General features: G+C 36.5%; 1 protein-coding gene across 1 annotated transcript; it reads right to left on the bottom strand.

Moving 5' to 3' along the window:
- Window positions 1-2,425: 2,425 nt before the first annotated feature.
- On the bottom strand, window positions 2,426-10,165 carry LOC125067600 (regulator of nonsense transcripts 1). Its single transcript, XM_047676259.1, has 10 exons — window positions 9,809-10,165; window positions 9,531-9,718; window positions 9,156-9,356; window positions 7,936-8,006; window positions 7,787-7,854; window positions 7,501-7,616; window positions 6,873-7,082; window positions 6,614-6,784; window positions 5,783-5,942; window positions 2,426-5,293 (listed from the first exon to the last, which is right to left on the bottom strand). The coding sequence occupies exons 1-10, from the start codon at window positions 9,986-9,988 to the stop codon at window positions 3,548-3,550; spliced, it is 3,111 nt and encodes a 1,036-aa protein (XP_047532215.1). The 5' UTR covers window positions 9,989-10,165; the 3' UTR covers window positions 2,426-3,547.
- Between the last annotated feature and the right edge of the window lie 2,370 nt (window positions 10,166-12,535).

Here is a 12,535-nt window from a genome sequence, read left to right as displayed (position 1 = left end):
AGATCTGGAGAAGTTAAAGCTGCTAGCGTGGAAAGTTGGGGGTGGGCAGATAAAATAGCGCACTGGTCCTTAGAGGAAAAGGAATTAATAAATAAGAGTTGGCGAGCAGCAACTAAAACTACTTATAAGGCCCCTATAAAAAGATGGATTTATGGTGTAAATTCCACAGAATAGATCCTAAGATGCCTCAGGCTATAGATGTTGCTAGATTTTTAGCCAAAATTTATTTGAAAGATGGGTTAGCTTACCGAACTGTACTTCTACATAAGTCTGCAGTCTCTACTTACTGTGGTTTTAACAATTTATCAAAGAATTTTTTTATAAACCAAATATTAAAAGCTATTTCCTTAGAAAGACCTCAAGAAAGAAAGACACCAATATGGGACACATCATTATTATTTGAATGGCTTAAAGACACCAAATTGTAATACAATTTTTGATATAGTTAGAAGAACAGCAATAATTCTTCTTTTAGCTTCTGGAAGAAGAATTCATGACCTCACACTCTTGGATGTATCTGAAGAAAGTTTAGAAATAGACCAAGATAAGGGAGTAATTAAGTTATGGCCAAGGTTTGGCTCAAAGACAGATGATATCAATAATAGACAACCTGGGTGGTTATTAAAACAACACACTGAAGAATGTTTTTGTCCAGTAAGACACATCAAAAAGCTAATTGAGGTAACCAACACTAGACGTTGAAGGAGGTTTAAATAACTTATTTATATCAATTACTGGTGTGATTAAACCAGCCACTCGAACAATGATAGCAGGCTGGATAAAATCAATATTTAAGGACAAGGGAATTGATGCAACACCAGGTAGTGTAAGATCTGCTGTAGCATCTAGAAGCTGGTTGGAAAATAGACCTATAGATGAGATTTTAAGTAGAGGCAATTGGAGAAGTGCCCAGACCTTTAGAAAGTATTATTGTCGAGTAGTGGAGAAAAGGGGAGATACTTATAAGGAAGACTTACTAATGAAGAATTTTTCAAATATTTAGTTAAATACTGTTATTATTTTGATTTAATATTCAAGACTAACTTGAAAGAATATAGTATAATACATAAACTTAGTATATTTTTGTTGATAAATATTGATCTCAATTGATAAAGTTACTTAATTTACCTAGGGGTAGAATTAATAATTATTTTCTAACTATATTTCTTTTTTGTTAATTCCTGAGATATATTTTGTCAATTTATTTGTTTTTTAATTATAATATGATGAATATAGATTTTATATTTAAATATTATTTCTACTGACATGATAAGTATATTCAATTATAGGGTTCAGTAAAGGAAGTTGAACATATAGAATATTTAGAGGAGAGTTCAGGCTTCTTGAATAATACTCTTGATGAGTGGTCGAATGAATGATTTAATCGAAAATTGCAAAATCAATTAGCCAATTAAAAAACAGTATATAAAAACAATAAGTAACAAAAGAGGTGGGAGATGTCGTTCCGTCCTGCTCGCGCACGCTGACGTCACGCGCCGAGCTGCGCGCGCATCATGCTAGTTCACATACCCGCGACACCGTAGCTATAAATTACGCTCCGGCACGTCGCGTCGGCCATTTTGTTCGAGCGCCGCGCGGAGAAAGGACGACTGCACCGAAGATCGCCGTGTCGACTCGCCATGTGTTGTGAAGTGAAGTTCTTGAAGTGTTGAAGAAAGATGAAGATGCTTGAAGAGATATGAAGATAAACGAATCTAAAAACAGTTCTTATCAGAGCTATCTTGCGTGCCGTTTCTTGTTTCAATCGAACATGACGTAATAATAAAAACAGTCCTTTTCGGGACTAATCTTGTTTCAACGACGAAATATAAACGCGGTGCGCAAAACAGTCCTTTTCGGGACTAATCTTGTTTCAACGACGGCGTCTTACAAAGTGCTGCTACAAATATATTAAACATCATGTTTGTTTTAATTGATTATAATTCACATAGCGTTTGTATTCTTACACCAGCAGATATCAAACAGGTCTTCAAGCAATGCTGTGTGTTTTAGATACACATATAATAAATCTGTTTTGCATTACAACAAAACAGTTATTATGTGTGTGAGAAAACACACAGCATTGTAGCAAGGTGCTTGCTGGTGGTGGATGAAGACTATGATTTGACAATGTCAGTGGCGCGCAAATTTGAAACAAAATGGCGCGCTCTGCTGTGTGTGAAAGAGAAAGGTAACAAAGGACGGAAAGAGAGTTAAGATGAACTTCTATTTTTTAATTGTTTATGGTAAGATTTATGGATGCTTCTTCAAACAATGCTGTGTGTTTTCTCACACACATAATAACTGTTTTGTTGTAATGCAAAACAGATTTATTATATTATTTGATATGAGGAAGGATATGAAGTCTGTTTGTGTACTAATATTATAAAAAAAAATAACGATTTTTTTTTATGGATGTCTTTATTGATTTTTCCTTCACAAAGTAATAAAACATTGAGCATTATCATTTGTAACATAATTCTATCAGAATGAGTTGTGTGTTCACTTACCAATACAATATAAATAAAAAATACAATTTTGTAATCCAATCAAGTGAAAGTCATATTTTATTTTAGAAACAGTTCTGTCGATAAAAAATTACAACATTTAAAAAACCTTATATTTGAGTATGGAATTACTCGGTAAATCTATACTAAATAAAATGAGGTAAAATTTCTGAATGTCAGAGCCGATATAAGATGTTAATATAATCTTTGATTAGTTAATATCAATTGTACAGACATGTAAATAAAAATAATCGTAATTGTTTGAATTAGTTTCATATGTAAATATGAACATCGATTTTAGTGTAAGGTTTTTAAATAAAAAATGAAGACATTAAAACATAACAATAGGTCATATTGTGTTGGATTACTACTAACGACTACACATATGATATTGTTAACACATTGTCTAATTTTTGTTACTCTGTACCCTCAATGGTATATATTCAGTATTTACGTAACAATAACATCCTAGTTTATGAAGGAAAAACAACAAGCATTTATTGCTGAATATTGTCTAATACGGAGCATTGATTTTAATGATTGCTTATACCAAGGATAATGAATAATGGAAACAAAACCACGAAAAAGATGCCCTAATTGAGTACAGTTCTACCACGCTATCCTTTCCTCTGTATGTTTTCGTTTGGAAGTAAACAAGTTAACTACTGAAGGGCGAATGATGATGATTCCGTACTTTGGATTTAAAACGGTAGCGGTAACGGTATCCACTCAGGGACAGTGTACGATTATCGAATCACGAGTTTAAACAAATTTAGCGCTGAAGGTCGCCGACCCGCAGGAGCGAATCGGGCCGCTGGGCGGGTCCGATACTACTATGTGTCAATGCGTGTAATTCCCGAATATTTGATCAAACATCTCTATATCTATCCTGTAATTTATTATAATTCCTCGCGCGTGAGAATCGAATCGAGCGCGAAGGCACCTCCCGCGCGGCGCGCCGGCCGCCGGTCCGCGGCGAGCCCGGCCGAGTCGCTCTCGTCAGCAGCGTGTCGTCCACCCCGGAACTGCGAGGTCGGCTCTCAGTACTGGCCGGCGCGCGCGCGGAAGCCGCCCTGGTACGTGGAGTCCTGCGACAGCAGCCCGTCCGGCTGCGACGGGCAGTCGGGCGCGGCCGACTCCTGGCTGAAGTCGGGCTGCGAGGCGCCCTGCGACAGCGACAGCGGCGGCTGCTGCGACAGCGGCTCCTGCGAGAGGCGCGGCGGGCGGCGGCGCGCGCGCGGCGGCTCGGCGGGCGGGCGCGCGCGCGGCGCGGCGAGCGCGGCGAAGGCGGCGGCGGGCACGGGCGCGGCGGGCGCGCGCTCGGGGCCCACGTAGGCCAGCGGGTCGCGCGGCGGCCGCGCGCGGTCGTACACGGAGCCGGGCACCATGGCCTCGCGCGCGTCGAACATGGACGTGGACATGAAGTGCGAGCCGGGGTTGTGCGCGTTCACGAGCTTCTTGGGCTTCGCGAACTGGATGGCGGACTCCTTGAGGTTGGACAGCGGGCCCTCGGTGAGCACGCGCCGCTCCTTGTAGAAGGCGAGCAGGTGGTTCCACAGCGGCTGCTTGCTGAGCACCTTGGGGTTGCCGACCACGATGAGGCCGTACTTGGCCCGCGTCAGCGCGACGTTCAGGCGTCGCGGGTCGCTCAGGAACCCTATGCCCTGGTGCTCGTTCGAGCGGACGCAGGACATGATTATGATATCTTTCTCTCGACCCTGGAAGGCGTCGACGCTGGCCACTTCGATCTCCTGGTAGAGTTTGGCGTGTAGGCTTCCCTGATACTGCATATGTTGTACGAGATACGACCGTTGTCCCTCGTACGGCGTTATGATGCCGATCTGTTCCGGGCGGACGCCGGCTTTCAAAAAGCGGGTCGTTAGTTTTTCTACGTTCGCCGCTTCCGTTCGGTTTAAGTAGGACGTTCCCGAGCCGGCTATCTCTTCCTGGCCTTGAGTTACGTAAAAGAACATCGGTCTATCCGGTCGGGGCCAAGGAAAATCGATTTTGTGTAAACGTCTTTCTTCTGCACTTACTCCATTTTGAAGGGAACCCTCGTAAAAGAAATCAGACGGAAAACGTGAGAGTTCAGGATGCATACGATATTGTACCTCTAATCTAAAAGGACGAATACCAAGGACCACAAGTCTCTCGAACAGACTCTGGCTCAGACCCGCTTTAGCGGCTTTTTTGCACATGACGACGGGACCCAACTGACAATGATCACCGACAAGAATCAGTTGTCTGGCTCCGAGCACCACTGGTACCATACATTCGGGCTCAGTGGACTGCATGCCCTCGTCTATCAGGATAGACTGGAAACGCATTCGAGCGACTCTCGGATCCCCTGCCCCGACACAGGTGGTGCAAACGACGTCAGCAGCATCCAGAAGTCGTCTCTCTGCAGCACGACGAAGTGCACGATAGCGTCTCTCATCGGCAGCAGATAATTCGCCAGCTTCCTCTTTTAACCTCGTCAACTTGCGCAGCTCGCTGTCGGCCGAGCCCAGGGCACGAGCCTGTTCGTGTAGTGCCAGGAACGACACAGAAGACTCCATAGCTTCTCTTGATTTGGCGCACAGACGGACTACTTTGAGTCCGGTTCTATGGATTTTCTCGGTGAGTTGGTCGACGGCAGTATTGGACGGTGCACATACAAGTACTGGGCCACCGTTTTGCCGAACAAGTTGATATACAATGGTCGCCGATGTGACGGTCTTGCCTGTTCCTGGAGGGCCTTGAATCAAGGAGAGAGGTCGTTGAAGTGCATGCTTGACAGCATATACCTGAAAACAAAAAATGAAAAATGAATAAAAATAAAAATAATAAAAATAATAAAAATAAAAATCTGTGAATGTTATGTACACTTGTAATCGATGTACATATCAGAAGTTGATTTTCTTTTTTTGGATGTTGTGTAAACCATCAATTAATATGTATATTGTTAGTGTACTTATTAAATATATAAATAAATAAATAAAACAAATTTTAAATTCAATGGTATTATAAAATATTTAAAAGTATTAACAGGTTTTCCAGGGTTATTGGTAATTCGACGTATTCCCGATAGGAGGTAATAGGGGGGGACTATTTGCAATAATTTTAACCCCCATATGCATAATGCAAAAGTGAACCATTTTCGAGTTATCGCGTTTTTTAGATTTTTTCAAAATAAGTAAAAATTCAACTTTAAAAAATTTATTTAAAAAATCGGGTCGGGTCGGTGGTAGGTAGCAGTGCTATATATGCATAGGAGGGTAAAATGATTACCATACCTGAGACCTGTTAAGGTCTGGTAGATTCGGCGCACTGAAGTGTTTCGGCAGATGCACACGAAACAGGACTTCCTCCACTTCGTGTCCCAAGAGGCGGCGGTATATGTAGCCCGAAACCGACGAATCGTCCACCGCGAACTTGCGCAGAGCCAACTGCATCCTGGAAATATTTATGATTATTATTAAAAAAACCTCTTTCCGTTGGCAAATTAAATTTAAGTATTCGTTAATTACATTTCATGTCCAAACTTACAGGCTATTATCAAATTATTTACATATTCTTATACACAGGTTACCATTTAAATCATCTTCTCTTATACATTGTGATTAAAATATCGCAAAACAGAAGCTAAAGAAGTAAAAGTCCCAAAATTCTTTAAAATCTATTACAATTATAACTATAAATAATAATAATTACTACAAAAACATTGATAACAAATGCTTTTTTTCTTTTTAACCACCAAATTTCTTTCTTTTCTTTAAATATGATAATACTAAATAACACTTTTAAATAGTGTTTAAATACTGAAATATTTTCTCTTCAAATAATGACATTACTTTAAATGCAATATTTCATAAGTAATTTATCTTAGGCCGCTACAGCGGCGCGGGCGGCGCGGGTCACGCGAGTCGCGGTGGATATCGCTACACATCCTATTGCTACTTACTACATGCATAACTAATTTTATTATTATTTTATTTTTTCATTCAGAATTGCTTAAACGTTTTTTTAAAAAGGTTTATACTTGCTAATGCTTTAATTTCACCTGTATAATGTTTACAATTAAATAATCAGTCAAGGTTTATATACGAAATGAATTTCTTATGTACCTGTCAAAAGAAGTACTCTTCCAGATAAAATCGACTACGAAATTGGAAGTGCAGTCAAGGGGAGCTCCGGCTCCACTCTTCAGCTCCAGACCGACATCGTCTCCATAATTATCGGGCACTTTGATTACGTGACCAACACCAGACCAGGCTTTGTGCAGCTCACCGACATATCTGTCAATAAAATTAAATAAAAACGAAACTTACTACCATGAGTTTAACAGTCATTGAAAAATAAATATATATGTATTCATCCTGGTACCTCAGTCTCAGTTCATCCCCGTGCATGAGTTTCATGTCGCTGTCGGTCTTGGCGAGCGTGAAGTACGCAATGGTTTTCTTGTTGAGGCCGACATCCCAGCGCACCTCTATTCCTTCTTGTGTTTGTGACTCCTTTAGTCTCTTATCATAATCAGCTTCTAATTTTACAAGTGGACCGAAGATATTCTGATATTGGTATCCATCTTCGTATCTGTTATAGCAAAGTGTAGGTTTAAAACATAATCCAGTAGGGTATTAGGTGACTACATATAAGGATAAATGCATAATTTATGCGCAATATATGATTTTAGTCTTACATTTTATGTGTGCAAATATGTTAACCTAAGATTTTTTTCTTTAGTTTTCGTTATTTATAATAAAATAAAAATTGTTTACTAACTTTTTAAATGTTTTATGCTAATAATTGACAGTAAGTCTACCTAAAAATCAGTATGTATTGTTGTTGGACAAAATACGTACATGTTATTATTAAGCAATAAGTATAAGTGAATAAACAGGAAAACTTGAACTGGGTGCTCATTATTTAAAACAAAACCTTATGCACATTGCATTGCCTGTCTTATAAGGACAGCATTTGTAAAGTTGTAATTATTTAAAAAAAGTACTACCTTAACAGAACTTGATGGGGTTCCTCGTCCACTCCAGGCTTTTCTAAGTCTTGAAAAGTGGCATCAACGTTGTCACGCCAAAGTTCTTCAAGTCGTCCTATTTGCTGCGGTGTTACCTGTAAAATATTAATTAAATTGAAAAAAATTTTTTTTACATAAGTAAAATTATTGATAATCTACTATTTAAAATTTCTTAATCACCTCACAATGTGTAATATATTAAACAACTATGAAATATGATGTTCAAACAGTAGTTTCAACTTTAATAATACATGATAATACTCACTTGACGAGCTCTCATTTGTTCAGCTTCTGATGGTACTTTCACAAGCCACGACAGAAAGGCACGATCAGCTGATTAAGAAATATGAATAAAACTAATTAATATATATATTTGACTTGTATCCAAGCATTATCTATAATATTAAAACTTACAAATTAATGGTTTCCATTGTTCTTGATCCCAATTCATATCTTTAAGAGAACTTTGTGCGGCACAGGGCTGACTAAAATCAAACAAGGGTAAGTTATTTTATTATAATAAGCAATAAGTATGCAAATATATTGTGTTACTTTAAAAATAAGGAATATTTTTATAAGAGACCAAAACAACCAATAGCAGTATGTGTAAAATATATTAAAGAAGTAAATACCCATTTATATTTATTAATTAATAATTATATATATAGTTCATGTAAAACTGAATTTGTATTGTACTTAAACTTTATAATCAAAATAAATTTTAATTTAATTCAGGGTTAAGTTTAAACTAAAAAGTATAGAATCAGTTTTAACTCTTTTTAAACTAACCCTAAAGTGGTTTTGAGTTTTGATTAGAGTAATAGAAACTTTTAAAGTATTAGAGTAATGTAGTATCCTATAATATGTGGCTTCACTAAAGACTTTAAAAGGCTTTTGTTGCTGTTTCATTATTAAAAGAAAAAAAGTACATTTCAATCTTAAAATCAAGCATTAATACATAAAATAGTTCGGAGGTTGCCTAGTATAGTACAAGTCGCAGATTCAATCCAATGGGGACAACAATAGCCCAAGGTAGCCCCTTGGGCTATTGTCGACCCCCTTCCTAGCACAAGCTTGAGCTTTTGTCACTTTTTGGGGTGCAAATACTATATACCTTAAAATGAGGATAAATTTAAACAATATATGTATATTTGATTCATAAAATTTTTAAATTATAATGCAGATAACAAATTATGTGTAATGTATTTATTTACAGCCAGAAGTAGAGGTCAGAGATCAAGATAATCTATTTCTTTGTAAAGAATGCCTTCCTTAAGAGACCATTGGTTGTCTGGGAATAGTATGATTTCATATTCAGTAGAAAGTGAAGATAACACTGTTCATATCAGACAACATCAAACAATTGAGAAAAACCAATAAGTAAATATTAGTAACCAAAATTGCAATGTACAATACTCAGAACATAAGAATCACTTATCATCGATGAACACTTATATCTTCTTGTTATGGTAATTATATGACTTGTTTTTAATGTTATTTAGTTTTTATTTCATGTACTTTGTATATCTTTATGATTATTTTAGTTTGAAAGATTTAATTAATTTTTAAACATATTATTTTAAACTACATAATGAACGAACAAATTGTAATTGGCTATGTTGATATTAACTTACCGACACAGAAGTACAACAACTGAATCAGCCTTGGCTGGTATAAAACCAAGAACAAAAACATTCCGTGCACCACAGGAATAACATTCCAGTAACGTTTCTCCGAGAGGTCCGTCACGGTGGAGTGCTGCTTCCTTGTGTTTAGCTCTTACAAGATGGTTAATTATGTGTGATCCAGAGGTGTTACCTCGTCCATTACAAAACCTAGAATAACATATACATAGCAAAGTTAATTTAATGAGAACTATTTTTTATTGTATGAGGCAAATAATAGTCACTTTCGTTCTAAAATAATGATTCGTAAGTTTTTTCTTTAAAATTTATGAGTAATGGGGAAAGCAGTGTAACTTATATAAGTTATATATCGTTCGGCCTTACCATTTGTTACATATATTGCACATAACAACGGTTGCAGGATCGTGAATACCACAATATTTGCACGCATGATCTGGCAGTTCCTTGCTACTGTACAGTGCTTCATCTTCTTCCTCAAATTGCAATTCCGCTATAGTATTCCCTACACTTGAAAGTTTCGAGTTAAGATCTGTCCGTCCAAGGCCGTTCACCTACAAATCGAAGCATCAATAAGATTAACAATATGCATACAAGTTGTTTAAATTAGGTTATGCAAATGCTAAGAGGAAAAGTTCACTCACTTGGCTGGATGTTGTTAGTCCATGATCGTGTTGGGATGCCTGTGTTTGGCTTTGCGATGGAAGAGTGAAATCAGTAAATTCAAATTCTGATCCTTGGGTATCAGCACCGATAAGATCAGCTTCCTCGGTGTCCAAGAATGTCAACGTTTGAGAACTTGGACCATACGCGTCGACACTCATGCTTACACGTCAATTTTATGATGTACAAAACGATGAAAATAGGTCAAAAAGTATAAAATACTGGACATCAAATGCCAATCCCATAAAAATCGAACATTATTAGAACGATTTGCTATGAATGATGTTGATGATCAAGAAAAATCGCCATGTTAGCACTTAGCACATGGTTTGTTTCCGTTTACAATCTCTTTAGTCATTGGCAAATCAAAACATAAAAGATATAAGAACCAATTAAAATTCCGTATTAACTGTTGCTACCAATAACCTGCAAGGAAAACACGATCCATAGATAATTTCCTTTTTTTTGGTCTGGCTTCGAGGAATAGTATTTGTTTTAAATATTAACTAACATCACTTAAAGCGATATGACTAAAATTCAAGACTATTATTTAGGAATTGAAAATGTTATAATTATGTAACATAAATCAACCAATTTTATTTTTAACATTTACTAGGTTGGTTAGGAATCGTATTGTAAAAAGTCTCTAATAAGATTAATTACATTTTATGTTCTTAAAATAATAAAATAGCTCCTTTAAATTCATTAATTTCAGTTTACGAGCTATAAAAAGCCGTTACCTAAAAGTCTAGTTGAGTTATATAAATAAAAGTGGATATTGCTATTAAATATCTGTTTGTGATTAATAGAATAGATATCAGCGTTGCAGAACTATCGATAGTTGACATCGAAAACTATTCAGGATATCGATAGTGCTATCGATAGTATCGTAATGGTCAATACTATCGATAGTGCCAATACTATCGATACTATCAATAGTATCGCTAGCTCTCTGTAAGCAATACTATTGGTAGTAGCGATACTATTGCTACTATCGATAGTATCGATAGTTTTGGACTATCGATAGCCAGCGATTTTTTTGATAGTATTGGTTTTTTAATGTACGTAATGTGTTCGTAATGTATTCTAATCGCTACACTCAAGATTACTACAAAAAAGTTTCATTGTAATGCCACCGTCCTCTAAAAGTTTTTTTAATGTTATGAGTATTTATAATGTTTATTCGTAAATCAAACACAAAAAATATTGACAACATTTTTCACATTCAAATTTTTCATTATTCCTTATTCGCACAAAATGTCTTAATTCTAAAAACAAATGTTGTGGTAAATTTAATTCCATTTATTTAAGTATACACTATTGAGAAAGTAATACTATCGAATAGTTATTATATATATAGAATTACTGGCTATAGATAGCACAAAACTATCGATACTATCGATAGTAGAAGTTAAAAGTAATGGATTTTACAATAGTATTGCTCATGGGAAACTATCAATAGTATCGGTACTATCGATAGTATTGACGCGTGACAATACAATGCTGAGATGGCCCAGTGGTTAGAACGCTTGCATCTTAACCGATGATTTTGGGTTCAAACCCAGGCAGGCACCACTGAATTTTCATGTGCTTAATTTGTGTTTATAATTCATCTCGTGCTCGGCGGTGAAGGAAAACATCGTGAGGAAACCTGCATGTGTCTAATTTCAACGAAATTCTGCCACATGTGTATTCCGCCAACCCGCATTGGAGCAGCGTGGTAGAATATGCTTCAAACCTTCTCCTCAAAGGGAGAGGAGGCCTTTAGCCCAGCAGTGGGAAAATTTACAGGCTGCTAATGCTAAAAAAAAGAATATAGTATAGTATCGATAGTATTGGCACTATCGATAGTATTGACCATTACGATACTATCGATAGTACTATCGATAGTATCGCTTGTCACCTTAACTATCGATAGTCTATCGATAGTCTATCGATAGTGGACTATCGATATGCAACACTAATATATATCGTTTGTCCTGTCACTATAATAGTCGGTACAATGTATGAATGTATACTTTTTCATGAAGAAGGTTTTTAAAGCTATAATAACGTGTTACGAAAAATAATATTGCGAATTTGCATGCGTATAGAGTGATCATGGTATGAAAATTTAAGTGATGAAGTTGCTCACTAAGCCGCCAATTAAACGTCAAGACACGAAATAAACAACATCACACCTTATCTTATTTTATTTTACAATGTTTATTTTATTGCAAATTGAAATTGTGAATAACTTTATTTGTAAGTAAGTGTTAGTGGTAGTGAATGAAAGATAAATAGGTTTATTATAAAAACAATTATTATAAAAAATATGAGTAAATTGTTGTGATTATTATTTTTATTACTATTTACAAGCAGATTATTATTATTTTATTGTAATTAATTATTTGCATGTTATTAAATATATTTTTTAATAACAGCGAAGAAGTAGAACTTCTTACGCCTTACTTTACCTTAGTTCACCCAAATTTTTTATATTCACTCAGTGTGCTTTCAAATTAGACGTATGGTGTTCCCTTGGTGACGCGATACGTTTGTCGCACACTATAGAGAATACAATCACTACGTTATGCAGAACATCGGTTATTTTTTTCATACAAAATGAATCGTTTAGTGATGGAAATCACTAAAATACAGTCTGACTGCTTCCGTATAGCCATTAAAGTTAGGGGGTTTTCTGTACCGCTATCATCCTGCTTAAGTTA

Source organism: Vanessa atalanta, chromosome 12 (genome assembly GCF_905147765.1).
Source record: "Vanessa atalanta chromosome 12, ilVanAtal1.2, whole genome shotgun sequence".
Lineage (NCBI taxonomy): Eukaryota > Metazoa > Arthropoda > Insecta > Lepidoptera > Nymphalidae > Vanessa > Vanessa atalanta.
Note: the sequence above shows the minus strand (reverse complement) of the source record. Positions and strands in the feature narration are given on the sequence as shown.

What these genes read in the sequence shown, in the direction of transcription:
- LOC125067600 (XM_047676259.1), bottom strand. Translation starts at nt 9,988, where the DNA reads ATGAGTGTCGACGCGTATGGTCCAAGTTCTCAAACGTTGACATTCTTG. An exon ending in TGCAATATATGTAACAAATG is followed by an intron (nt 9,357 to 9,530) that starts GTAAGGCCGAAC and finishes ATGTTATTCTAG; the next exon opens with GTTTTGTAATGGACGAGGTA. An exon ending in ACAATGGAAACCATTAATTT is followed by an intron (nt 7,855 to 7,935) that starts GTAAGTTTTAAT and finishes TTTCTTAATCAG; the next exon opens with CTGATCGTGCCTTTCTGTCG.